The following is a 26,126-nucleotide window of genomic DNA, read 5'->3' on the forward strand; positions in this document are numbered from 1 at the left end:
GCGAGACTGCACCACTGCACTCCAGCCTAGGTAAAAGAGCAGACTCCGTCTCAAAAAGGAAAAAAAAAAAAAAATCACAGAAAATAGCAAATGAATTGGCTGGCCTTTCCAGACTAACTTTTTATCCTGTCCCTCCTCTTTCTAACTGTATCTAGTGAATAATTAATGGCAGAGCTCTTACCATTGGTATCAGTTTCAGGAATACCCAAATTTTCAGATTTGGGGATACTTGCATATACATAATAAGATATCTTGGAGATGAGACCCAAATTTAAACATGAAGTTCATTTACGTTTCATATATACCTTATAGCCTGAAGGTAATTTTACACAATACTTTAAATTAATTTGTCCTCCAGTTTAATTCCTTAAAACATTTTTAATTTTATTATAAAGTAACACTTCCAGGATATGGACTTGCTCTGGTAGGAATACATAATCAGGCCGCTAAAAAATGCCTGCACTTGAGGCTCAGCATTTAAAAATGAATGTTTATATGTAACAAAAATTAAATGATGTATTTTTTGTATTAAAATTAAAGAAATATGTTGGATAATGGTTATAATAAAGACTATGCTCTAAGAATGGGGATAAAAGCTGTTGGGTGCCCCTTGGTATCATCATTTCGTAGAAGATCATAGTTGTAAACAAGCAGAAGGATGATGTAATCTCTGAAAAATTTAGAGATGAATCTCTAAAAAATTTTTAGATTCAGGAGGTACATAATTAAAACAGGGTAAACCACAATAAGTGTGTTCCAGCAATTTGTCAAGTTATTTGTCCAGGTCTATTACAGCTACTGAGCAAATGGGTTGGCATGAATAGTTATGTCCTTAATGTGTACATCATTAAGAGGTCGATAAGTCTTCTCATTTACTGGCAACTTCTCCAACTCATCTAGAGTTTCCAGACCATCTATTACCCTGAAAGAGAAACAATATAACATATGAAAATTTCCTTAAATTGAAACATGATATCCATATCTATGACAATTACAGTCTCCTTAAAAGAAATCAAGTCTTACAGATCTCTGAATTCTCTAGTTGAATGTACAACAAAATATTGATTTTCCATCATAGATACGGATCAAAATTCAGAAATAATTTACTTTTATGCCCTTAAATTAACAATACAAAAGGTAGGAATATTTCCACCATAGTACCTAAAAGTATATTCTACCCCATTCATACACTGACACAGAACAGCTACCAATGGGACTAATATAACCAGTGAAAGGGAAAACAAACTGTTTTTCTACACTTTCACACTTCCAACACCAAATGTGTGGGTTTTCCCAATTCTCCAATTCTCTGGGTATCCCACAACTTAATTATTTTTTCAAAATTTTATTTAGTTTTTTAAAGACAGGGTCTCACTGGGACTACAAGTGCATGCCCCCACACCTGGCCCTACAATTTAATTGTGATACTAACTACAAAGAGTGAACAGAGATGCCGGTTAATCCCACAAGACAGCCCCTACTACTTCGGATGCCAGTTCCAAGTCCCAGTTGTGATCTGTACTATCTGACTAACCAGATATGCTTTGGGATTTTTCATGCCCCCCCGGCTCTGTTCAATGATTTTCTAAAATGGCTCATAGAACTTAGGAAAGCACTTTATTTATTATCAGCTGTTACACAGGTTACAACTCAGGAACAACCAAATGGAGGAGATGCATAGGGCAAAGTCTGAGAGGGGGGCACAGTGCTTCCATGCTCTTCTCAGGGTGTGTTACCCTCTCAGTATCTACTTGTGTTCACCAACCTAGAAGCTCTGAAACCCTGTTTAGGGTTTTTACGGAGGGCACATTAGGTAGGCACGATTAATTAAATCACTGACCACTGGTGACTGGAACTCAATCACCAGCCCTTGTCTCCTTCCCAGAGGTCAAGAATAGGAGGTCACTGAATGTTCCAGCCCTCTAAAAATACATGGCTGATTCCTCTGGCAACCAGCCCTCCATTCTGAAGCTATCCAGAACCCCACCAAGAGTCACCTCATTAGCATAAACTCAGGTATGGTTGAATGGGGCTTATTATGAACAATAAAATATTCCTTTCACTCCTGTCACTCAGGAAATTGCAAGGTTTTTAAAAGAACCATGCTAGAAACAAGGGATGAAGTCTAAATATGTATTTCTTATTACAACACACTAGTCATAAAGATTTCTGTGTTACAGGAAATAGCTGGAGAAAGCTAGTAGATGACACTATTATCAATATTGCCCTACAATGAGAGTCCTGAAGTAGGTGACCACTCCACTTTGTACTTGTTTTTGTTTTTATTTTTTATTTTTTGTGAGACGAAGTCTTACTCTTGTACCCCAGACTGGAGTGCAATGGCGCGATCTCGGCTCACTGCAACCTCCGCCTCCCGGTTTCAAGCGATTCTCCTGCCTAAGCCTCCTGAGTAGCTGGGATTACAGGAGCCTGCCAGCATGCCCGGCTAATTTTTGTATTTTTAGTAGAGATGGGGTTTCAGCATGTTGGCCAGGCTGGTCTTGAGCTCCTGACCTCAGGTGATCCGCCCACCTTGGCCTCCCAAAGTGTTGGGATTATAGGCGTGAGCCACCACGCCCGGCAGTTAATTGTTTATTTATAGTATTTCTTTCTTTTTTTTTCCGGAGACGGAGTCCCACTCCCCTTGCCCAGATTGGAGTGCAGTGGTACTATCTCGACTCATTGTAGCCTCTTCCTCCAGGTTCGAGCAATTCTGCATCAGCCTCCCAAGCAGTTGGCACTACAGGCACATGCCCCCATGCCCAGCTAATTTTTGTATTTTTAGTAGAGATGGGATTTCACCACGTTGGCCAGGGTGGTCTCAAACTCTTGACCTCAAGTGATCTGCTCACTTCAGCCTCCCAAAGTGCTGGGGTTATAAGCATGAGCCACCGTGCCTGGCCTAATTATGATATTTCTACTTTTTGCTTCTGGGTAACAATAAGAAGTAATAAAAATAGGAGAAGAGAAGATTAACTGTTAACTCAGCCTCTAGCAATCCCACTTCATGTTACCACCAAGAAAAAATATATTGAGAGCTATTCTTCAAATACAAGTTTTGGAAATTTCAGTCTAAAACATTTACTAAGAAAGAGTGGCTTTCGGCCGGGCGCGGTTGCTCACGCCTGTAATCCTAGCACTTTGGGAGGCCAAGGCGGGTGGATCACAAGGTCAGGAGATTGAGACCATCCTGGCTAACACGGTGAAACTCCGTCTCTACTAAAAATATAATAATAAAAATTAGCCAGGCGTGGTGGTGGGCCCCTGTAGTCCCAGCTACTTGGAAGGCTGAGGCAGGAGAATGGCGTGAACCCAGGAGATGGAGCTTGCAGTGAGCCAAGATCACACCACTGCACTCCAGCCTGGACGACAGAGCAAGACTCTGTCTCAAAAAAAAAAAAAAAAAAAAAAATTAACAGATTCGCATTTTATCTTGCATTTTCACAAAAAGGGCACTTCAACCAAAACATTTTGATTTTACCCCTAAATGTAGACATTTAAGTCTTTAAATTATAAGTCTTAAAGGCTTTCTCACCTTCTGGGTCAGTAAGAGAAACAGAGAATATAGAAAACATAGGTTTCAGGTAAAAAGTTAAAAAAACCCGGCAGGTAGAACTGAGGCAGTTTAAGTAGAGTCAAGTATCTGGGAAACGGACCCCTTGGAGAACTAGAGGAAAGTTACTGGATCATCTTCCCAGAAAAATCTGTGTGTATCTGTATACAACAAACAAGGAATTAATGAACCTAAGGTTAATCTTTGTTCTAAACTCTACAGTTTTGTCACAAATCCAGTAAAATGAGTCCTGGTAATAACTGAACAATAATTTTGAATGATGGGTTAAGGGATAAAATAAGAGGGAAACTGGGTTATTTACAAACAAAAAAAACTACTAGGTGTTGTAATATTTTTTTCCTTGATTATTATTGTGTAAATTAGACACATGTATATGGAATGAAAAAGAAAAGATCTGTCTAGATCTCACTGCAGCCTTGACTCCCTGAGCTCAAGCAATCCTCCCACTTCAGCCTCCCAAGTAGCTGGGAACATAGGTGTGAGCCACCACACCTGGATAATTTTTAAACTTTTTTGTGGAGACTGGGTTTCGCTATGTTGCCTAGGCTGGGAGTCCTCTATTTTTAATTAACCTAACTTGGCATCCAAACTATTAAATAGAACAAACTCTAGAATTGTGCCTTGGTTTATTAAGCAGGATAATTATTTGTTGAATGAACAGACAAATTGACTTCCCACTGATTTATAAAAGGAACTCCCATATATAGTACTTTTAACAGATACCCTGGCAGAAACTGCAAAACACCTTCCTAGGAGCCATTCTTCTTACTCAAAGAAATCTAATTTTAGTCAGGGTGGCAATGTGGCTGAAATACATTTTCTACCCTCCACTGTAGGTAAGGAGTGGTCACATTACTAAGTTCTGGGTCTTCTGGGAAAGTTCTTTTTTTTTTTTTTTTTTTTTGGAGACAGAGTCTCACTCTGTCACCAGGCTGGAGTGCAGTGGCGCAATCTTGGCTCACTGCAATCTCCGCCTCCGGCGTGCAAGCCATTCTCCTGCCTCAGCTTCCTGAGTAGCTGGGATTATAGGCGCATGCCACCGCACCCAGTTAATTTTTGTATTTTTAGTAGAGACGGAGTTTCACCATGTTGGCCAGGATGGTCTTGATCTCCTGACCTCATGATCCACCCTCCTTGGCCTCCCAAAGTGCTGGGATTACAGGCGTGAGCCACTGTACTGGTTTTTTTTTTTTTTTTTTTTTTTTTAGAGATAGGGTATCATTCTGTTGCCCAGGCTGGAGTACAGTGGTGTGATCTCAGCTCATGCAGCCTTAAATTCCTGGGCTCCAGTGATTCTCCCACCTCAGCCTCCTGAGTAGTTGGGATTACAGTTGTCTGTCACCACACCTGGCTAATTTTTAAACTCATTACGTTGCACAGGCTGGTCTTGAACTCTGACCTCAAGTGATCCTCCTGTCTCAGCCTCCCAAAGCACTGGGATTACAGGCCTGGGAAAGTTCTGTTAATTAAAAAAGCTGAATCAGCTGGCAAGCACCTTTTGTCTTTCCTCCTCTTTCCTGCCTGATACACGGAAGTTTTGATAAGAGCTGTGCTGCCAATATTATGACAGAGGAGACTAGAACACTGGTAACAAAATGGAACCACCATGCTAGTCCATCTTGTTTAAGCCACTATTTTTCAGATCTGTTAGTTGCTGTGAAGTGCTATTATTAATGAAAATAGACCAGCCTGGGCAACACAGTGAGATCCTGTCTCTACAAAAAAAGTGGGTTTTTTTTTGTTTTTTTTTTAAAGGAGCTGTGCATGATGGTACACATTTGTGGTTCCAGTTACTAAGGAGGCTAAGGTGGGAGGATCACTTGAGACCGGGAGGTTGAGGCTGTAATGAGCCATGATTGTGCTACTGCACCACTCCAGCCTGGCAACAGAGCCTTTCATCTCAAAAAGAAAAAGAAAAAGAAAATAGATATACTATGTTAATTTGCGTAACAATGTTGAAAAAATTACTGGCCTCTTTTATAAACATAAGGAAAATAAGGCTCAGAGAGATTATAACTTTCCCAAGGCCACAGGGTTGCTAAGCAGTAGACTTAAACTCCAGGTACATTTAGATCTCACACTCTCACACCACTCTTCTTTTTTTTCTTTTCTTTTTCTTTTTTTTTTTTTTTTGAGGCAGTCTTACTCTGTCGCTCAGGCTGGAGTGCCACGGCATGATCGTGGCTTACTATAATTTCCGCCTCCCAGGTTCAAGCAATTCTCCTGCCTCAGCCTCCTGAGTAGCTGGGCTACAGGTGTGTGCCACCATACCCGACTAATTTTTTAAAAATATTTTTAGTAGAGACAGAGTTTCGCCACATTGGCCAGGCTGGTCTCGAACTCCTGACCTCAGACAATCTGCCCACCTTGGCCTCCCAAAGTGCTGGGATTACAGGTGTGAGACATTGCACTCTGCGTCACTCTTTTCAATATTAGTTATGCTACTATCACAGCTGAGCATATGCACCTGCATTGAAATGCTAAAAGAAAACCATAACTAGAATACTCACTTCCCAAATACGGTGTATTTCATGTCCAAATGTGGCTGTTTGCCATAGGTGATGAAGAACTGAGATCCATTGGTGTTCGGGCCATTATTAGCCATAGATACAACACCTCTAACACTGTGCTGAAAAAGACACATCAAAGTATTAATTGTGCTTTTCTATAACCATCCCAAATATAGTATTGAAAGCAGACAGGCACACCTTTGTTTTCTTTTTTAAAAATATTTTGAGATGGGGGTCTCACTATGTTGCTCAGGCTGGTCTCTTAACTCCTAGGCTCAAGTGATCCGCCTGCCTTAGCTTCCAGAATGTTGGGATTACAGGTGTGCATCACCACTCCAGCCAAGACATTCACTCTTTGCCTTCACAATATTTAAGGGAGCAAGAGTCGGCCGGGCGCGGTGGCTCAAGCCTGTAATCCCAGCACTTTGGGAGGCCGAGACGGGCGGATCACGAGGTCAGGAGATCGAGACCATCCTGGCTAACCCGGTGAAACCCCATCTCTACTAAAAAATACAAAAAACTAGCCGGGCGAGGCGGCGGGCGCCTGTAGTCCCAGCTACTCAGGAGGCTGAGGCAGGAGAATGGCGTGAACCTGGGAGGCGGAGCTTGCAGTGAGCTGAGATCCGGCCACTGCACTCCAGCCTGGGCGACAGAGTGAGACTCCGTCTCAAAAAAAAAAAAAAAAAAAAAAAGGAGCAAGAAAACATTTAACCAACTTTTATTAGGGGTAATCCAAATGTTCAGTTTCTGCTTTTTCTGTATACTTGAAAACTTGTATGTAAAAGGTTAATATATCAAATCATATTTCTCAATTAATTTCATTTTCACTTTGAAGAAATACAGCCATGGATGCTTTTTGCAACACCAACAAATAATATAAATAATCCTTACATTTATATTAAGGAATAGTGTGCTGGAATGAAACGATCAGGTAGGCAACAAAACCAATTTGCCCACAATCTCTTCTCACATATAATGGACTCTTGCTAGTTTCTTTATCTGTAAAACAAGGGAGGCTGGACTAGTTCAAGGGTCTATTCATAATTCAGATGCTCACAAGGGTCAAGCAGATAAACTGACAATTGGGAAGAATGTAAACATTAAAGAGAGATGAAGTCTGGCAAAATGAATAGGCTATCTCTTAACTAATGGCATTAAATATATATTTTTTTAACTAATGGGCCATAGAAAATGCATCTGTGGGTGTTCCACTCACGGGCAGTCAGTTTATAACCCCAGGACTGAACAATCTAAGAAAGGTCTCACCTAGCTCTACTATCATATTTGTTTACCAGAGACTGTGTAGAGAAATTAAAAGGACCTTACTGATAAGAATGAAGATATAACTGTGAACTATGTTACAGGGAGGTGCCTGTAATACACTACAAGTAACTCCACCAATTACTCTAGCTTTAGCTATTCATTGGGTGACGCTAGTAAGTCGTAGAGATGCACCTATATAAAAATATTAATGCTTGTTTCCCTAAAAGGTGTTTACCAATCAAATGTAATATTTAATACATATACATGTAATATTTAATACATACACATGTAATACTTAACACATACACAAAGATATAGTTAATAAAAATATAAGTTAATAAAATAAGCACCCATTAACATATTTCCCAGCTTTCAGAGTTAAAATTTACCAATTCATTGGATAATGGGAGCTCAAGAAAAAATAAAAGTTACCAATTAATTACATATATCTATGTGCTCCTCTCCATCTATTACCTCAGCCTCTATAAGAGGTAACCACTATTCTAATACTTTTTTTTTCATTTTTTCTTTTTTTTTTTTTAGAGACAGGGTCTCGCTCTGTCACCCAGGTTAGAGTACAGTGGTGCAATCACAGCTCACTGTAGCCTTGACCTCCTAGGCTCAAGCAATCCTTCTACCTTAGCCTCCTGAGTAGCTGAGACTACAGATGTACACCACCATACCTGGCTAATTTTTTGACTTTTAGTAGAGACAAGGGCTCAATATGTTGCCCAGGCTGATCTCAAGCTCCTGGCCTCAAGTGGTCCTCTCACCTGGGCCCCCTAAAGTGCTGGGATTATAGGAGTGAACCACTGTGCCCAGCCCTAACACACTACACATGCCTAAACAACACATTCTTTCCTTTTCCTTCTGAATATAATTACATCCTAACATTTTAGTCTTCTGGGAAATGCTCTCTACAAATAACACTGTTACAGTTCTAAGGTCATACATGTACACATAGCCATAGTTTATTACTGATTTTTTACTGATATTTCACTGATGAATGTACTGGCATTTATCCACAATCTACATTGTGATTTATCTACAATCAAGGGACATTTGGGTTGTTTCTAGACTTTTGCTGTTACAAACACTATATCAGAACACTCCTTTACACGTCTCTTGGTGCATACTTACAAGTTTCCCTTGAGTAAACATTTGGGAATGGATTCCTGGGTCAGAAGATATGAACAGTCAATACATATCCATAACCTTGGTGTATAAGGTGTATAATACATAATGGTTCTTTTTTTTTTTTTAGACAGATTCTCGGTCTGTCGCCCAGGCTGGAGTGCAAGTAGCACGATCTCGGCTCACTGCAAGCGTTGCCTCTCGGGTTCATGCCATTCTCCTGCCTCAGCCTCCCAAGTAGCTGGGACTACAGGCACCCGCCACCACGTCCGGCTAATTTTTTGTATTTTTTGCTAGAGATGGGGTTTCACTGTGTTAGCCAAGATGGTCTTGATTCCTGACCTCGTGATCTGCCCACCTCAGCCTCCCAAAGTGCTGGGATTACAGGCGAGCCACTGCACCAGGCGTGTAATGGTCGTTAACTCTGCCTGCAAAAGAATCATCTAGGAACCTTAAAATATAGTCTCAGTCCTAACCAGCCCTACTGACTGTTTATTTTTAGGAGGGCAAGGCCGTGATCTGTTATAGTTTTAAAACTTCCAGCCAATTGCAGTGGCTCATTCCTGGAATCCCAACAGTTTGGGAGGCCAAGACAGGAGGATCATCTGAGTTCAGGAGTTTCAGACCAGACTGGGCAACAGAGCGAGACCTCATCTCTACAAAAAAATCAGAAATTAGCTGGGCATGGTGGTGCACTCATGTGGTCCAGCTACTTGAGAGGCTGAGGCAGGAGAAACTGCTTGAGCTCAGGAGGTCAAGGCTGCAGTGAACCGTGATCAGGCCACTGCACTCAGCTTAGGCAACAGAGTGAGACCCAGTCTCAAAAACAAACAACAAAGTTTCACAGGTGATTCTGTCATAGCCAGTCTCTGGTTTTCAACTGGTATATGGAAGCAGTCATTAATGTAGTAACTAATACCTAAAAAATTGTTTAGTTATTCATTCAGGAAAAAGTTGACTTTTCAAAAAGTTTATCACCTCCCAGCCTCAACTCCTGTAACAAAACTAATATTAATTTCCTTACAATAGAAAAGTAAAAGAAACCAGCTTGGGCAACATAGTGAGACACCATCTGTACAAAAAATACAAACATTAGCTGGGCATGGTGGCATGCACCTGTAGTCCCAGCTATTCTGGGGGCTGAGGTGGGAGGATCATCCGAGCCCAGAAAATTTAGGCTGCAGTGAGCCAAGACTGCATCACTACACTCCAGCCTGGGGGACAGAGTAAGACACTGCCTCTAAAAAAAGGTTTTAAAAAAAGCAAAACAAAAAGAAATTATTCCTAGTCTCATCATCCAGAGATAAACACTGCAATGAATTTTTTTTTCAGAATTTTTGTGGGTACATTTTAATGTAATATAAATATAATAATACACTTAAGCTGCATATTTTGATTGAACAGACCTTTTTTTTTTTTTTTTTTTTTTTTGAGATGGGGTCTTGTTCTGTGCATGATCTTGGCTCACTGCAGCCTTCATCTCCTGGGCTCAAGCAATCCCCACACCTCAGCCTCTTGAGTAGCTGGGACTGCAGGCACATGCCATTACAACAGGCTAATATTTGTATTTTTTTGTAGAGATGGAGGTCTCACTATGTTGCACTGGCTGGTTTCAAACTCTTGGCCCCAAGTAATCCTCCTTACTGGGCCTCTCAAAGTGCTGGGATTACTGTACCCAGCCCTGATTGAGGATACTTCATTGCTCTTTTTCTAGTTGTAAAGTTGTCATTCTTTGGAGATACAAAGTTTGAAAGACCACATAATAAGTCATCAGCTGAAGGCATCTCTGGGAAGTGGAATTGATTTTTAAAACTAGGCATGCACTAGTTTTTTATTTTAGACCAAAAAAAAAAAAAAAAAAAAGACTCCACAGAGGTTTGAAAAACACACAAAAATATAACAAAGAAAATTAAAAATCCCTAATTTTACCATGGTAAAGACTATTTATATGTACTTCTCTTTAACCTAGTTGCAATCTACCACAGGTATTAAGTCAGATTAATACAGGGATATTCAAACATCTAACAGAAGATGATAAAAGCTGGGTACTGATAATGGGCAACATTGCAACCAGGAAGTTTGATAGTCTTTCCTCCCCACTCTCAAAAAAGGCCACTGTTTCATGTCATTCAATATGAATTTTATGGTGAGATATTAAGCCTCTTTGGTACACTACTAGTTAAACATTTCAGGTTAGATTCAAAGATGAACTCAATATCAAGAGCCATGTGGTAGTGGGATTCCATTATACGTCAGGCTAGGACCACCATTTATCAAGTCTCCCGACATCATTTGTCAAATGTACAAAAACTATAAAAAAGTCTACTCGTTTTGCAATGATGTTAACTTGTATTACTATAACACATGTATCAAAGTTTCCATGCATAACCAAGGCATGAAAAAATAGACTTTTGGTCGGGTGTGGTGGCTCACACCTGTAATCCCAGCACTTTGGGAGGCCAAGGCAGGCGGATCACCTGAGGTCAGGAGTTCGAGACCAGTCTGACCAACATGGTGAAACCCCATCTCTACTAAAAATACAAAAAAAATTAGCCAGGTGTTGTGGCATATGCCTGTCATCCCAGCTACTCGGGAGGCTGAGGCAGAAGAATCACTTGAACCTGGGAGGCGGAGGTTGCAGTGAGCCGAGATCATGCCACTGCACTCCAGCCTAGGCGACAAGAGTGAAACTCCGTCTCAAAAAAAAAAAAAAAATTTTTTTTCAAAAATATTTTCAAAACATAGGTTTTTAAAGCATTGAGGATTTACCTTAAGATATTCACTGTATTCATCCTCAAACTTCTTGCCCCATATACTGCTGCCGCCTCTTCCAGTTCCTATATTACAAGAGAAGCAAATTGAAAGAAGTATTTAATTAAAATTGATAACAAGTTCATTTCCCAAAACTTAAGGAATAGAGTTTGACTGCTTAAATATAAACAAAATTTGATATGGCCTCTCCTAATTCCCCAAATTTAACTTCACAGACCTGAAGATTAAAACAGACCTACAAAAAACAAAACAGAATAACCCTTCTTGTAAATATCATTCATACATATATTGCAGCATGAAAAGCTTCACAAATTTGCGTCTTATCCTTGTGCAGGGGCCACGCTAATCTTCTTGGTATTGTTCAAATTTTAGTTCAAAGTGAGCACAATATTGTTCATATTTTAGGTGTAGGTGCTAATAATTTCTGCTTTAAAATTACACCATGGAATACTATGCAGCCGTAAAAAGGAATGAGATCATGTCCTTCGTAGGGACATGGATGCAGCTGGAAGCCATCATTCTTAGCAAATTAACACGGGAACAGAAAACCAAACACTGCATGATCTCACTCATAAGTGGGAGTTGATCAATGAGAACACATGGACACAAGGAGGGGAACAACACACAGCGGGGCTAGTTTGGGGGTGGGGAGCAAGGGGAAGGAGAGCATTAGGACGAATAGCTAATGCATGCTGGGCTTAAAACCTAGATGACAGGCTGATAGGTGCAGCAAACCACCTTAGCACACATATACCTATATAACAAACCTACATGTTCTGCACTTGTAGAACAGAACTTATTAAACAAAACAAAACAAAAACTCCATGTTTTTAATTCCTCTTCTTTTACCCACTTCTTCATACTATACGTTCAGTTCCTTAGATCTTAGTTAATGGAATAACTTACCTGTTGGATCTCCTGTTTGAACCATGAAACCCTTGATATTCCTATGAAATATACATCCATTGTAGTAATTACTGGCACAAAGAGCCAAGAAATTCTGAAGAGAGTAAAAATAATGATTGAGAAATGATGCAGCAGAAACCTAGTTAAGACAAAGAACCAATCATATTTACTGAAAACCTGATACCAGCATATTTAAACTATGACTTTTGGCATTACTTTGGATGTCATTTCCCTGCCTAGAACACTTCAATAGCTTCCTTCTCCTTTTGGAATAAAATACAAAATCTTCGGCTGGGCATAGTGGCTCACTCCTGTAATCCCAGCACTTTGGGAGGCCAAGGTGGGTGGATTACCAGGTTAGAAGATCGAGACCATCCTGGCTGCGGTGAAACCCCGTCTCTACTAAAAATACAAAAAAATTAGCTGGGTTTGGTGGCGGGTGCCTATAGTCCCAGCTGCTCTGGAGGCTGAGGCAGGAGAATGGCGTGAACCCGGGAGGCGGAGGTTGCAGTGAGCCGAGATCACACCACTGCACTCCAGCCTGGGCGACAAAAACAAAACAAAACAAAACAAAATCATCAGCAGGGCCTAACAAGCCCTGCAGTACCTGGCTTATCTCCTCATCACATATACTAAGAACTGCTTTCTTATTGTTTACTACCTAAACCCCATCAGCATTCTGACAATTAATCCAAAAGGGGCAGCTTTTCTTACCTGGGGGACTTTATACCTGATATTTCTATACCTGGAATGTTCTTTTTTTTTTTTTTTTTTTTTTTTTTTTGTAGAGACAATGTCTCCCTATGTTGCCCAGGTTGGTCTTGAACTCCTGGGCTCAAATGATCCTCCTGCCTCAGCCACCCAAAATGTTGGAATTACAGGTGTGAGCCACTGTGCCTGGCCTTGGAATTTTTTAAAATTTTATTTCACAACCTTTTCTGAATCTGAATAGCTGGAATATTATTTTTATACCTCTTTCCAGAGATGCCCTCATACCTTTGCATTTAGTTTAAGTATTAGTTTATTGGCTACGTCTGCCCTCACCTTCTTCCTTTCCCATTAATCTCTATCTTAACACTCAATTTTTTTCAAGGCATTATCGCCTTTTAGAATTACTTAATTTTAGGCCAGGCACAGCAGCTCACACCTGTAATCCCAGTACTCTGGGAGGCGGAAAGATCACCTGAGTCCAGGAGTTCAAGACCAGCCTGGGCAACATAGTAAGACCTCATCTCTATCTTTAAAATAAATAAATAAATAAAAATAATTTCTTAAAAATATAATTACTTAATTTTCCTGCCCTGCTTATTTTCACAACTAAAATATTGGCTCCATGAGGGTAAGGAACGTCTGTTCCTCATCACTGTATCTCCAGACTCTGGGGCAAGATAGCCTTTCACAAATAATGGTTTTTCTGTTTTGTTTTGAGACAGGGTCTTGCTCTGTCACATAGGCTGGAGTGTAGCCATGTGATCAGAGCTCACTATAGCCTTGACCTCCTAGGCTTAAGCAATCCTCCCACCTTGGCCTCCCTTGTAGCTGGGATAACAGGCTCACACCACCATACCTGGCTAATTTTTGTATTTTTTTGTAGAGATGGGGGTCTCACTGTGTTGCCTAGGTAGGTCTAGAACTTCTGAGCTCACCTTAGCCTCCCGAAGTGCTGAAATTATAGATGTGAGCCACCATGCCCAGTCATAAATAATCGTTGAATAAATGAATATATACAGGTGACTCTTCTTCCTTCCATCCTTGTCATTTAAACAGGTGAAACAGGCCGGGCGTGGTGGCTCATGCCTGTAAACCCAGCACTTTGGGCAGCCAAGACGGGTGGATCACCTGAGTTCAGGAGTTTGAGACCAGCCTGATCAACATGGTAAAACCCAATTGCTACTAAAAATACAAAATTAGCCGGGCATGGTGGCTGGCACCTATAGTCCCAGCTACTCAGGAGGATGAGGCAGGAAAATCCTTGGACCTGGGAGACAGAGGTTGCAGTGGCCCGAGACTGTGCCACTGCACTCCAGCCTGGGCAACAAGAGCAGAACTCTGTCTCAAAAATAAATCAATAAATCAATAAATCAATAAATAAATAAAAACAGGCAAAATAATGTATAGAACAGGTTAGGCATGGTGGCTCACGCCTGTAAGCCCAACGCTTCAGGAAGCTGAGGTGGGGAGGATGGCTGGAGATCAGGAGTTCGAGACTAGCTTGGGCAACATAGTGAGACCTCATCTCTATAAAAAATTAAAAAAAATTAGCCTGGCATGGTGGCACACACCTGTAGTCCTATCTACTTGGGAGGCCAAGGTGGGAGGATTGCTTGAGACCAGGAGGTTGAGGCTGCAATGAGCCGTGATTGCACCACTGCATTCCAGTCTGGGTGACACAGCAAGACCCTGTCTCAAAAAATATATATATATATACAACAATTCTTTAATATAATATTCTGCTGGGCACAGAGGCTCATGCCTATAATCCCAGCACTTTGGGAAGCTGAGGCAGGCAGATTACCTGAGGTCAGAAGTTTGAGACCAGTCTGGTCAACATGGTGAAACCCCGTCTCTACTAAAAAAATACAAAAATTAGCTGGGCATGGTGGTGGGTGCCTGTAATCACAGGCACTTGGGAGGCTGAGGCAGGAGAATTGTTTGAACTCCAGAGGCGGAGGTTACAGTGAGCCAAGATCATGCCACTGTACTCCAGCCTGGGCGACAGAGCCAGACTCTGTCTTGAAAAAAAAGAAAAAAGGCCGGGTGCGGTGGCTCATGCCTGTAATCCCAGCACTTTAGGAGGCTGAGGTGCATGGATCACCTGAGGTCAGAAGTTTGAGACCAGCCTGGCCAACATGGTGAAATCCTGTCTCTACTAAAAATACAAAAATTAGCCAGGCATGGTGGTGCACGCCTGTAATCCCACTTACTTGGGAGGCTGAGGCAGAAGAATTGCTTGAACCCGGGAGGCAGAGGTTGCAGTGAGCCGAGATCGCACCATTGTACTCCAGCCTGGGGGACACAGCAAGACTTTGTCTCAAAAAAATAAATAAATAAATAAAAAATAAAGAAAGAAAAAAAGTAATATAATGTCCTAATGATTATGTTTCCCGAGGAAAATCAGTCAAAAGAAAAAGATACTGGCTACTCTATCATTACTGAAAAATTATCTACCTTCTCTTTGATCCACATTTGACATTGAACAAACAAGTGGAAATCAGGCCAGAAGTTATGATGGCTGGTTTTCCTTAACAATGGTTTTACAGAAAGTTTTGTTGTTGTTATTTAGGTTATTCAATTCCAAAGTGGTTATCTTGTTGTATTAACTGAAGTTGAATATGTAAATGGTACTTACCTCACATGTTTTGGGTGTCCTCTCACAGAAGACTTCAATTTTAATATCACCTACATCTGTATGCAGTGTCACAGACTAAAAAGGAGAGAAAATGTAAGAACAAATGAAATTTCTTTAGGTGACTTTATGCATTGTTTATTTCCCTATGTGGATATTCAAGATGATAATCTGAATAAAAACAGACAGAAATACTGCTTCAGAGATGACTCGTCCACAAAGCAGCTCTTAGAGCTAAATTGTACTTTTTCCTCAAAATTGATCTCAACATAGAGGAAAAACTCCAGAATATAAATGTTAGGGTTAAGTAGTATCCATGATAAAAATTTGGAAGTAAATATTTTGATGGAAAGATTTTAACTTTGAATTTTATCAAGAAAAATAAAAACAATTGTTATGTATTATTGATGTACATGGCAATTCACCAACATCCTTATTTATAGAAAAATGATGAGAAAATGATCTTTCAAAACATAATTTCCACCATTTTCCTCAGGTAATTTAATTCTGAGAAATAAGGTTAAAAAATAATTCCTTTCTCGACTAACAAAAATATAACAAGTGTCAGTGTTTCTAAAATCCTAAATGCTCAGAGATAACCACAGTGCTTTCTTGCTTGCTTTTTGTTTTTATTGTACCTGTTTTTCTGTAACCTGTATACCCCTTGATATAATACTGTATTCCAGAGAGGGAGAAAACAATTTGGAGGGTTCCTTTTTCATTTCTCCATTTTTTTTTTTTTTTTTTTTGAGATGGAGTCTTGCTCTGTCGCCCATGCTGGAGTGCAGTGGCGTGATCTCTGCTCACTACAATTTCAACCTCCTGGGTTCAAGCAATTCTCTTGCCTCAGCCTCCCAAGTAGCTGGGATTACTGGCATATGCCACAACACCCAGCTAATTTTTGTATTTTTAGTAGAGACAGGGTTTCACCATGTTGGCCAGGCTGGTCTCGAAATTCTGACCTCAAGTGATCCACCTGCCTATGCCTCCCAAAGTGCTGGGATTACAGGTGTGAGCCACTGCGCCCAGCCTTCTTCTTCTTAAATAGTATGTAGCAGTTAAAGAATATGACCAGGTTAAAGATGTGTGAGGGAGAAGCAGGGCACTATTCTCATTGCTTTTTCTACTTCAGGGTCTAGTTGCCCACTTTATTTTATTTTTTTAAAGTAGAGACAGGGTTCTCAGCCTCCCAAAGTGCTGGGATCACAGGTGTGAGCCACTGCGCCCAGCTTAGTTGCCCACTTTAGATCTAGAGCAAAATAATCCAATTAAAATTGTCAGACCTGTCTATTCTCTTCTGCTCCTTCAACTCTCCCTTTCCATTTCTATCTATCTTGTAATCAGCCTTTCTCCATAAAAGGTAAATTCTGGCCGGGCGTGGTGGCTCACGCCTGTAATCCCAACATTTTGGGAGGCCAAGGTGGGCAGATCATTTGAGGTCAGGAGTTCGAGACCAGCTTGCCCAACATGGCGAAACCCCGTCTCTACTAAAAATACAAAAAATTAGCTGGGCGGGCTGGCAGGTGCCTGTAATCTCAGCTACTTGGGAGGCTGAGGCAGGAGAATCACTTTAACCCAGGGGGCAGAGGCTGCAGTGAGCCGAGATTACGCCACTGCACTCCAGCCTGGGCAACAAGAGCGAAACTAAATTCTGTGCATTTTAAGTGACAACATTAAAGAATTTTAAAGTAATTTTGTGTATTTTTTAAAGGAATTATTCCATATTAAGTGGAATAATGGTATACAATTTCTCTATCTTGCCACTGCAATTTCCATGCACTTTTATTGCCCTTGACTGAATTTCTAAAACTTACAATGAAAGACATTTCATAAAAATTGTTCAAAACTTACCATTTTTCCTCTTAGTGGTTTCAGGAAGGACTACGTAATTTCTCAGAGCCTTACAGCCAGTTTAAAAATAAGTTTCTAGTCCCAAAAGAAAAAAAGAATTAGGCTCATTTTTCTGTCTTAACTCACACACGCTCATCTTTACTGCACATTTTAAATAAAATTCCTCGCCGGGCGCGGTGGCTCACGCCTATAATTCTAACACTTTGGGAGGCCGAGGCGGGTGGATCACTTGAGGTCAGGAATTCAATACCAGCCTGGCCAACATGGCAAAACCCCATCTCTACTAAAAACACAAAAATTAGCCAAGTGTGGTGGCACACGCCTGTAGTCCCAGATACTAGGGAGGCTGAGGCAGGAGAATCACTTGAACCCGGGAGGCAGAGGCTGCAGTGAGCCAAGATTGCGCCACTGCACTCCAGTCTGGGTGACAGAGCGAGACTCCGTCAAAAAAACAAAAAACAAAAAACAAAAACAAAAACAAAAAAACCTCTAATGGCAACCTCTACGTAATAAAAACCCAGCTACAGAAGTAATGACGGGAGATCCTACCCGATTCAAGCCTCCCCATCTCCTACTTGCCCTGCTTGCTCTTCTTCAAGAGCCTCCTTGCAAGTCCCCCAGTAACCCAGATACTCTTAGGGTCTAGGCATTGGGTGTCCCTTTTGCCTGGAATTCTTACACTCGGACATCTCTACGGCTGATTTCCTCACCTCCACATTTCTGGTTAAATGTCAAGTTTAACTGACCTGCTAATCCTACATAAAACTGCGTTAGCCCTTTAGCCCTAGGACATTCCTATTTCCTTCTCCCACAGCACTTATCTCTAATATACTATGAACTACTTCTTCTTCTTCTTTTTTTTTTTTTTCATTTTGAGACGGACTCTCGCTGTGTCGTCAGGCTGGAGTGCACTGTGGCACGATCTCGATCTGGGCTCACTGCAACCTCCGCCTCCGCCTCCCGGGTTCAAGTGATTGTCGTGCCCCAGCCCCCCGAGTAGGTGGGACTACAGGCGCACACTACCACGCACGACTAATTTTTGTATTTTTAGTACAGACGGGGTTTCGCCGTGTTGGCCAGACTGGTCTCGAACTCCTGACCTTAAGTGATCCTCCCGCCTCGGCCTCCCAAAGTGCTGGGATTACAGGCGTGAGCCACCGTGCAGGGCCCTTCTTTTACTCTGACTTTGCAACAACAGCCTCGCCGCCCAACTGTTCACTCGCAGTATCCCAAGAACTAAACCAGTAGCAACACAAAACTCAGCAAGCATTCGAATAAGTGAATGAAAAAATGAATGCCGTTACTCCATACTTGGGCTTCACCACTTTGTCTAGCACAGCCGTTGTTTTTTTTTTTTTCTTGAGACGGAGTCTCGCTCTGTCCCCCAGGCTGGAGTGCAGTGGCGCGATCTCGGCTCACTGCAAGCTCCGCCTCCCGGGTTCAAGCCATTCTCCTGCCTCAGCCTCCCGAGTAGCTGGGACTACAGGCGCCCGCCACAGCGCCCGGCTAATTTTTTGTATTTTTTAGTAGAGACGGGGTTTCACCGTGGTCTCGATCTCCTGACCTTGTGATCCGCCCGCCTCAGCCTCCCAAACTGCTGGGATTACAGGCGTGAGCCACCGCGCCCGGCACAGCCGTTGTTAAAACAGAAAAAATGTAATCGCAGATTCCAGCATAGGTCTGTTAGTTCAAAATCATAGTTTCTTTGGGCCAGCGGAAGTTGGGCGCGGGACCCAAGAGAGAGAACGCCCCTTACCGCCTCACCTCGTCCTTCCCCTCTCCTTCCTATCTCAAACCAAAACGACAATGTAATTTATCCCCAACTGGAAATTTGAAAGTGAAACGGAGCTCTACTAATGCACTGGGAAGAGAAATGTAAGGCGAGAACTACCTGACCAACCTCAAGCAATGCTTTACACTCGGCTGCCAAACGGAAAAGACCACTTCCGCCCAGCTCTCTCGCTACGGGGAGCCCATTGCCACAGCGCCCGGAGCGCCGACGCAGGACCGGAAGTGACGCAGCGAAGTTTCCGGGACTGGTGAGTAGTGGGCGATTTAAAAACCCGCGAGTGTAGTTGTGATCTTCGAGGTAGGTGCCGGTTGGGGTCGGCTGTGATTGTTGTGTTGGTGCTGCAGAGCAGAGCAGAAGAGGCTGGGTCAGAAAACTGCCCTGCCGCACGAGAGGACAGCGCACTAGTGGGTCAGGGGTCCTGATTCAGACTTACTGGCTGTGTCTCGTGGTTTTTCACTGTCCTGGAAAAGGCCTGAAGTGGCGCTGAAATGAGGCATAGATGAGGTAACGTTGAGGGAGCGGTTTGCAACTTGCAAAGGGGCCCTGCTGATGCTACTTAGTAGTAAACAGTGCTTGCTTTAGGACAGGAGCTGTTTTCAGCTTTACATATAAATCTCGCGATATTGTGGCCTGGGCACTACATCCTTTAAGGAGGAAAATGCATAGGTGAGTCATCTACCTGTTGTTGCACAGCTCTGGCTCTTGGATTCAGACTGGCTTCAGGGTCGGTGCTCTTAACCACCATACTATCCTGCCTCCTGTTGTCGTTGTTGACTGTGGCCATGTAGCCTCGCAGTTTCCTCATCTGTTGCAGTAAATAACTCAAAACCTGAATGGTGGCCCACTAGGGTTTCACTTTCGAGCTTGCCAGATGTAGAAGATGCTGGAGAACGGAGTACTATGAGTACCATTAGAAGATCTTCCAAGGCCGGACGCGGTGACTCACCTCTGTAATCCCAGCACTCTTGGAGGCCGAGGCAGGTGGATCACTTGAGTGCAGGAGTTTGAGACCAGCCTGGGCAACATCGTGAATCTCTATCTCTACTAAAAATACAAAAATTAGCCAGGTGTGGTGTTCCGCGCCTGTAGTCTGAGCTACTCAGGAGGCTGAGGTGGAAGGATCTGCTTGAGCTCAGGAAGTCGAGGCTGCAGTGAGCAGAGATCATGCCCCTGCACTGCAGCCTAGTCGACTAGTGAAACCCTGTCTCAAAAAGAAAACAAAAACAAACTTACAAGACCTCGAGTGGTTTTTGGAGACCCCGTATCACTTCAAATAATGTATTAAATAAGCATCCTCATCTCATTAAATAGAAACGTTGAAAAATTGCTTTTGGAATAATTGGCTTATGGATATTTCATCAAATTTACAGTTGGCTATGCTTTCTTATTGTGCATACTATGAAATGCTTTTCTTCAAACAGTTTATAAGTGGTAGGTTTAAGAATGGGGTTGACAGCATTATCTTTCGTGGTTATTTGATTAAACATTTACTAATTGTGCATATTTTGGAGCCAGCAGTTTTTTTCTGCCTTTCTATTGCCCTCCCACCTTTCCTCTTTTGCCAACCTTTTCAGTTCCTTGTTGGATGTAGATATTTAGAAGGCTTACAGGCTACGTGGGAAAAGTACCCTATACCTTACCCTCTTCCACCTCTTGAGCCTGGCCTTTGTGCAGCAAAGGTTGCTTAAGGGGCAGTGGCTTCTCCCTTCTTCTGCCTTGACCCTGCCCATTTGTAGAGTGACCTGCCTATGTATTCCTTGATTCTTGATTCTGATAAAGCACTTGACATTTTAAACATTCTTTTTTTTTATGAGACGGAGTCTCACTCTGTTGCCCAGGCCATAGTGCTGTGGCACGATCTTGGCTCACTGCAACCTCCACCTCCCCGGTTCAAGCGATTCTCCTGCCTCAGCCTCCCAAGTAGCTGGTACTACAGGTGCACGCCACCATGCCCAGCTAATTTTTGTATTTTTAGTAGAGACGGGGTTTCACCATGTTGGCCAGGATGGTCTTTATCTTTTGATCTCATGATCCTCCTGCCTCGGCCTCCCAAAGTGCTGGGATTACAGGCGCCCCGCCACATTATTCTGTTTTTTGGTAAAGCACATTGTAATGTCAGTATATATCACCCCAACTCCAAATTCTGTTGCAATCAGGGGAGGTGAGCAGTGTCATTCTATGCAGTAAGCAGTTAGTGCTGGCTTATATTAGCGATACTGAGATTTATTAAAGATAGTTCCTATTCCATAGTAGCTTTAGCATAATGGGCACACACAATAATGAGAATACTGACGGGTGGGGAGCCTTGGGAAGGATGCTGAAAAGGGAGGTCAAGAAAAGTTTTATTTAAGAAGTTGAAGGGGGTTTGGGAAAAGGAAGGGTAATATTTAGAGAAATGGATTAGGGAGGAGGTTGGTTGAAGCAAGGGTAGGGAGAATAAGAACAAGGGTGTGTGAGGCAGGAGATGGGATGGACATTTGTTTATTATGTACCAGGCTTTGCTAGGTTACATAATTCATTTGCTCCTCTGGATGGCCTGTGAGGTGGGCTGTAGTATCTCCGTTTCGTAGGTGAGAAAACAAGATTGGAGAGGTTAAATGGTTTACCTAAGTTACTGTGTGCTGGTAAGTGGCAGAGCCACTATTTGAACCCAGATCTCTATGATGACAGCTCTTTTGCCCATATGCTTTGATGCCTCAAAGATCCAGGCCTAAAGTGTACCTGTGTACCATTTTCTTTGTTTTGACTTCAGAAACTTGAACTTTACCTGATTTCTGTATGTTGTCATCTTGTGTACGCCCGGTCCCCACGACAGTCCGGTTTGTAGATTGCCTGATCTGCAGTTCTTCCCGTTCCTTCATGGATTTGAAGGCTCTCCTTTCTTCCTTGAATGACTTTGCATCCCTCTCCTTTGCCGAGAGTTGGGACAATGTTGGATTACTGGTGGAACCAAGCCCACCACATACTGTAAATACGCTCTTCCTGACCAATGACCTGACTGAGGAAGTGATGGAGGAGGGGCTGCAAAAGAAGGCAGACCTCATTCTCTCCTACCATCCGCCTATCTTCCGACCCATGAAGCGCATAACCTGGAACACCTGGAAGGAGCGCCTGGTGATCCAGGCTCTGGAGAACAGAGTCGGTATCTACTCTCCTCACACAGCCTATGATGCCGCACCCCAGGGCGTCAACAACTGGTTGGCTAAAGGGCTTGGTGAGAAGCTTCTTTCATATTTGATATTTTCCCTGCAAATACTTTGAAACCTTAGAATGTCTTTCCAGTAAAGTTTTAACTGCTTTAGGGTTGGGGAGGGTATGATTCCATTTTTGTATAATAAATTTAAAATAATGTTGCTGAAATTTGGCAGTTAAATTGCATTTGAAAAAGGAAACATTTTTTATTCTTATGGAGTTAGGAGAGCAGAAGTCTTCCTTACTGGGCTGAACTTCGTGATTCCTCACTTTTGTGGCACAATGCCTGTCACCCAGGCACTTGAAAAATGCTTGTTGAATTGAAAGCTCAGGTCTCTCCAGAATACACTTGATTGATAAATCAGGCAAATAGACATCTGGGTTTTAGTGAATGTTTTTAGTGAATGTTTACTTATGCCTAGGGAATGATGTATGGATTTTAGCTTTACTTTAGTAAGTCTTTTGTTTACTTATTTTGGGCTGAAGCTTTTATGATGGTATCTGGATTAATGTGGTCAAATAAAGTATGAACATTTGCAACCTGAATGATGGTTTACATGGGTAGATTTACCAAACAGTAGACCATTCTGTGTATTATCTGAAAATGTGTGAATCAGTCTTTCTTGTCCAAGTTTTTCAGAGATTTAAGAATCTTTTGGAAAATAATTCTGAAATAATTTGATTTTGTATATCCATACCAAAGCCCTAGGGGACTGGTGATGTATATCTAAAGGATATATATATGTGTGTGTGTATATCTCATAAGCATGAGAATGAATCTTTTAAAAAAGTCATTTCTTAGAAATTTTGCCTATAATAGTTTATCTTACTTTTAAATGTTAACCTCTAACCCCCCAAAACTCCCATTTTCCCACAATATTTTCTCTAGGAGCTTGTACCTCCAGGCCCATACATCCTTCCAAAGCTCCCAACTACCCTACAGAGGGAAACCACCGAGTAGAATTCAACGTTAGCCACACCCAAGCCCTGGACAAAGTCATGTCTGCAGTGAAAGGAATTGATGATGTTTCTGTCACTTCTTTTTCTGCTAGGTACAATTTATTTTTCTCTTTTTTGTGTGTGTATTTATTTGTAAGCATCTTCCTTACAAAGTCTGTAACCCTGGTATTTAGGCTTGAAACATAATTTTCTCTGGAGTTGGTTTACAAAGCAGCATACTCCTCATTTGTCTGTGGGTCCTGGAGACCTATGGAATTTTTTCAAAACAATAAAAACAATAAGTAACACTTATTAAGTATTTTCTATGTCAGGGGACTATACTATGCATTTTATATACAGTATTTCTAATCCTGGTAATGTTCAAAGATAGTTGTTTTCACTTTAGAGAACACAGATAGATCCTAGTGATGTGGTGATGAGGCTTTTATTGGTTCCCAGCAAATCAGTGATTTCCAAGCACTTTCTTTGTTTTTTATATTTATCTTTACATTTTAAATATATATTTTCATAAATCAGTTTTTTAATTTAACATCATGGGAAATACTTTTCTGAATAATCTTTGTTTGTTTGTTTTAAGAGACTCCCAGGCTGGGCGCGGTGGCTCACACCTATAATCCCAGCACTTTGGGAGGCCAAGGCTGGTGGATCACCTGAGGTCAGGAGTTCGAAACCAGCCTGACCAACATGGAGAAACCCCGTCTTTACTAAAAATACAAAATTAGCTGGGCTTGGTGGCGCATGCCTGTAATCCCAGCTACTCGGGAGGCTGAGGCAGGCGAATCACTTGAACCCAGGAGGCGGAGGTTGCAGCGAGCCGAGATCGCTCCATTTCCCTCCAGCCTGGGCAACAAGAGCGAGACTCCATCTCAAAAAAAAAAAAAAAAAAAAAGCGATTCCCATGCTGGAGTGCAGTGGTATGATCGTAGCTTGCCATGGCTTTAAGCTGCTGGCCTCAAGCAGTCTTCCCACCTCAGCCTCTTAATTAGCTGGGACTATAGGTGCCAAGCACTTCAAGGGAAAAATACATTAAGTGCCTCTTTATAAGGTCAATCATTATTTAGGGCAGAGATAGGAGTTTTTTTGGTTTGTTTATTATTTATTATTATTTTTGAGACGAAGTCTAGGTCTGTCACCCAGGTTGGAGTGCAGTGGCACAATCTTGGCTCACTGCAACCTCTGCCTCCCTGGTTCAAGCGCCCGCCACCATGCCTGGCTAATTTTTTTTTGTATTTTTGGTAGAGATGGGGTTTCATCATGTTGGGTGGGTTGGTCTTGAACTCCTGACCTCATGATCTGCCTGCCTCAGCCTCCCAAAGTGCTGGGATTATAGGCGTGAGCCATGGTGCCCAGCTGTTTTTTTATTTTTTATTTTTGAGAGACAAGGTCTCACTTCGTCACCCAGGCTGCAGTGCAGTGGCATGATCACAGCCCATTGCAGCCTTGACCTCACAGGCTCAAGCCATCCTCCCACCTCAGCCTCCCTAATAGCTGGGACTATAGTTATAACTTGCCACCATGCCTGGCTAATTTTTGTATCTTTTGTAGAGACAGGGTTTTGACTTGTTGTTTAGGCTGGTGTCAAACTCCTGGGCTCAAGCCATGTGTCCACCTTGATTTCCCAAAGTGCTGGGATTACAGGCATGAGCCACTGCCCCCAGCCTAACCTCTCATTATTTTTAATTGCTTGTAGTGTTTCTTATTATGGATGAATGGTAGTTTCTTTAAGCATTCCTCTTCCTACTGATGGACTTTTTGTTCGATTCCAGTTTTTCCATATTGTAGATAATATCTGAGTTTTACCACTAGATAGGGACCAAGGCATTGGTTTTCTTTCTTTTTAAAAAATTTCACAGATGATTGCAGAGTTTATAATTAATGTTTCCAGATTATCTTTAAAGGTGTCCTTTAGTTCTAGAATTTTATGATTATATTTAGAATTTATGGTTAAATGTGAAACTTTCTTGATGCCAGTAATTTTGGAGAGGCTCTGGAGGGTGATCCAAGGACCCCCTGCATGATTGTTAATGAGGTGCTTATTTAAAATGCAGATTTTTGTATTCATCTCAGATCTTGTAATTAGAATGGAGTTTGCCTGAGAATCTGTCCAAGACATTCTCAAATTCAATGTTTTAAAATTATCTCTAAGGCTTTAAAAAAATTCAGTTTGCCCCAGCCCCATTCGTAGATGTTCTGTTTCACTGGTTCTGTGGAAGGATCCAGCACCTGTTATTTTAAGAAACTAGAAGGAATTTTTTTTTTTTTTTAAGACAGTGTCTTACTCTGTTGCCCAGATTGGAGTGCAGTGGCGTGATCTCGGCTCACTGTAACCTCTGCCTCCCAGGTCCAAGTGATTCTCCTGCCTCAGCCACTGGGGAGTGGCTGGGACTACAGGCACCCCCCCACCACGCCTGGCTAATTTTTTTTTGTATTTTTGGTGGAGATGGGGTTTCACCATGTTGGCCAGGCTGGTCTTGAACTCCTGATCTCAGGTGATCCACCTACCTCGGCCTCCCAAAGTGCTGGGATTACAGGTGTGAACCACTGTGCCTGGCCTTTTTTTTTTTTTAACCTTTAATTTTTTAATAAAAAAATAAAATGGGGTCCTGCTATCTTGCTCAGGCTGGTCTCGAACTCCTGGGCTCAAGTGATCTGCCCACCTTGGCCTCCCAAAATGCTGGGATTACAGGTGTGAGCCACCGCGCCCAGCCAGGAAATTTCTGATGCACAATTGGGATTGAGAACAGTTCTTGAACAGTAGTTTCCAAGTGAGGTCTCTGGAACAGCAATATCAGCATCACCTGGAACTTGTTAGAAAGGTAAACTCTC

At 42.0% G+C, this 26,126-nt stretch overlaps 2 protein-coding genes and 1 non-coding gene across 24 annotated transcripts in view; 1 reads left to right on the top strand and 2 right to left on the bottom strand.

Annotated features, from left to right (window-relative positions):
- Positions 1-358: 358 nt before the first annotated feature.
- On the bottom strand, positions 359-19,357 carry PPIL3 (peptidylprolyl isomerase like 3). 6 transcript variants are annotated; one of them, XM_007965811.3, is made up of 7 exons: positions 19,257-19,357; positions 17,357-17,431; positions 15,509-15,583; positions 12,160-12,253; positions 11,251-11,318; positions 6,085-6,203; positions 359-922 (listed from the first exon to the last, which is right to left on the bottom strand). In XM_007965811.3, exons 2-7 carry the CDS (start codon positions 17,357-17,359, stop codon positions 796-798), a joined length of 486 nt encoding a protein of 161 aa, XP_007964002.1. In that variant the 5' UTR covers positions 17,360-17,431; positions 19,257-19,357; the 3' UTR covers positions 359-795. The 6 variants fall into 6 exon arrangements, with proteins under 6 accessions (XP_007964002.1, XP_037857702.1, XP_037857705.1 ...); XM_038001774.2 differs by having other exon boundaries at positions 12,160-12,298; XM_038001777.2 differs by having other exon boundaries at positions 19,248-19,348.
- LOC119625454 (U6 spliceosomal RNA) lies at positions 11,543-11,650 on the bottom strand. The gene has a single exon (XR_005241652.1). It is a non-coding gene; the product is annotated as a U6 spliceosomal RNA (small nuclear RNA).
- NIF3L1 (NGG1 interacting factor 3 like 1) overlaps positions 19,284-26,126 on the top strand; it is a 56,801-nt gene continuing 49,958 nt past the window's right edge. For 12 of the 17 annotated variants that reach the window (XM_073019912.1, XM_073019913.1, XM_073019911.1 and 9 more), the window contains exons 1-3: positions 19,383-19,445; positions 21,901-22,362; positions 23,230-23,392. In XM_073019912.1, the coding sequence (XP_072876013.1) occupies positions 21,927-22,362; positions 23,230-23,392 (599 nt within the window). In that variant the 5' untranslated portion in view covers positions 19,383-19,445; positions 21,901-21,926. Of the gene's footprint in view, positions 19,653-21,900; positions 22,363-23,229; positions 23,393-26,126 lie in introns of all 17 variants that reach the window. The other 5 variants (XM_007965804.3, XM_073019908.1, XM_007965802.3 and 2 more) reach the window with 5 other exon arrangements.

Source organism: Chlorocebus sabaeus, chromosome 10, assembly GCF_047675955.1.
Source record: "Chlorocebus sabaeus isolate Y175 chromosome 10, mChlSab1.0.hap1, whole genome shotgun sequence".
Lineage (NCBI taxonomy): Eukaryota > Metazoa > Chordata > Mammalia > Primates > Cercopithecidae > Chlorocebus > Chlorocebus sabaeus.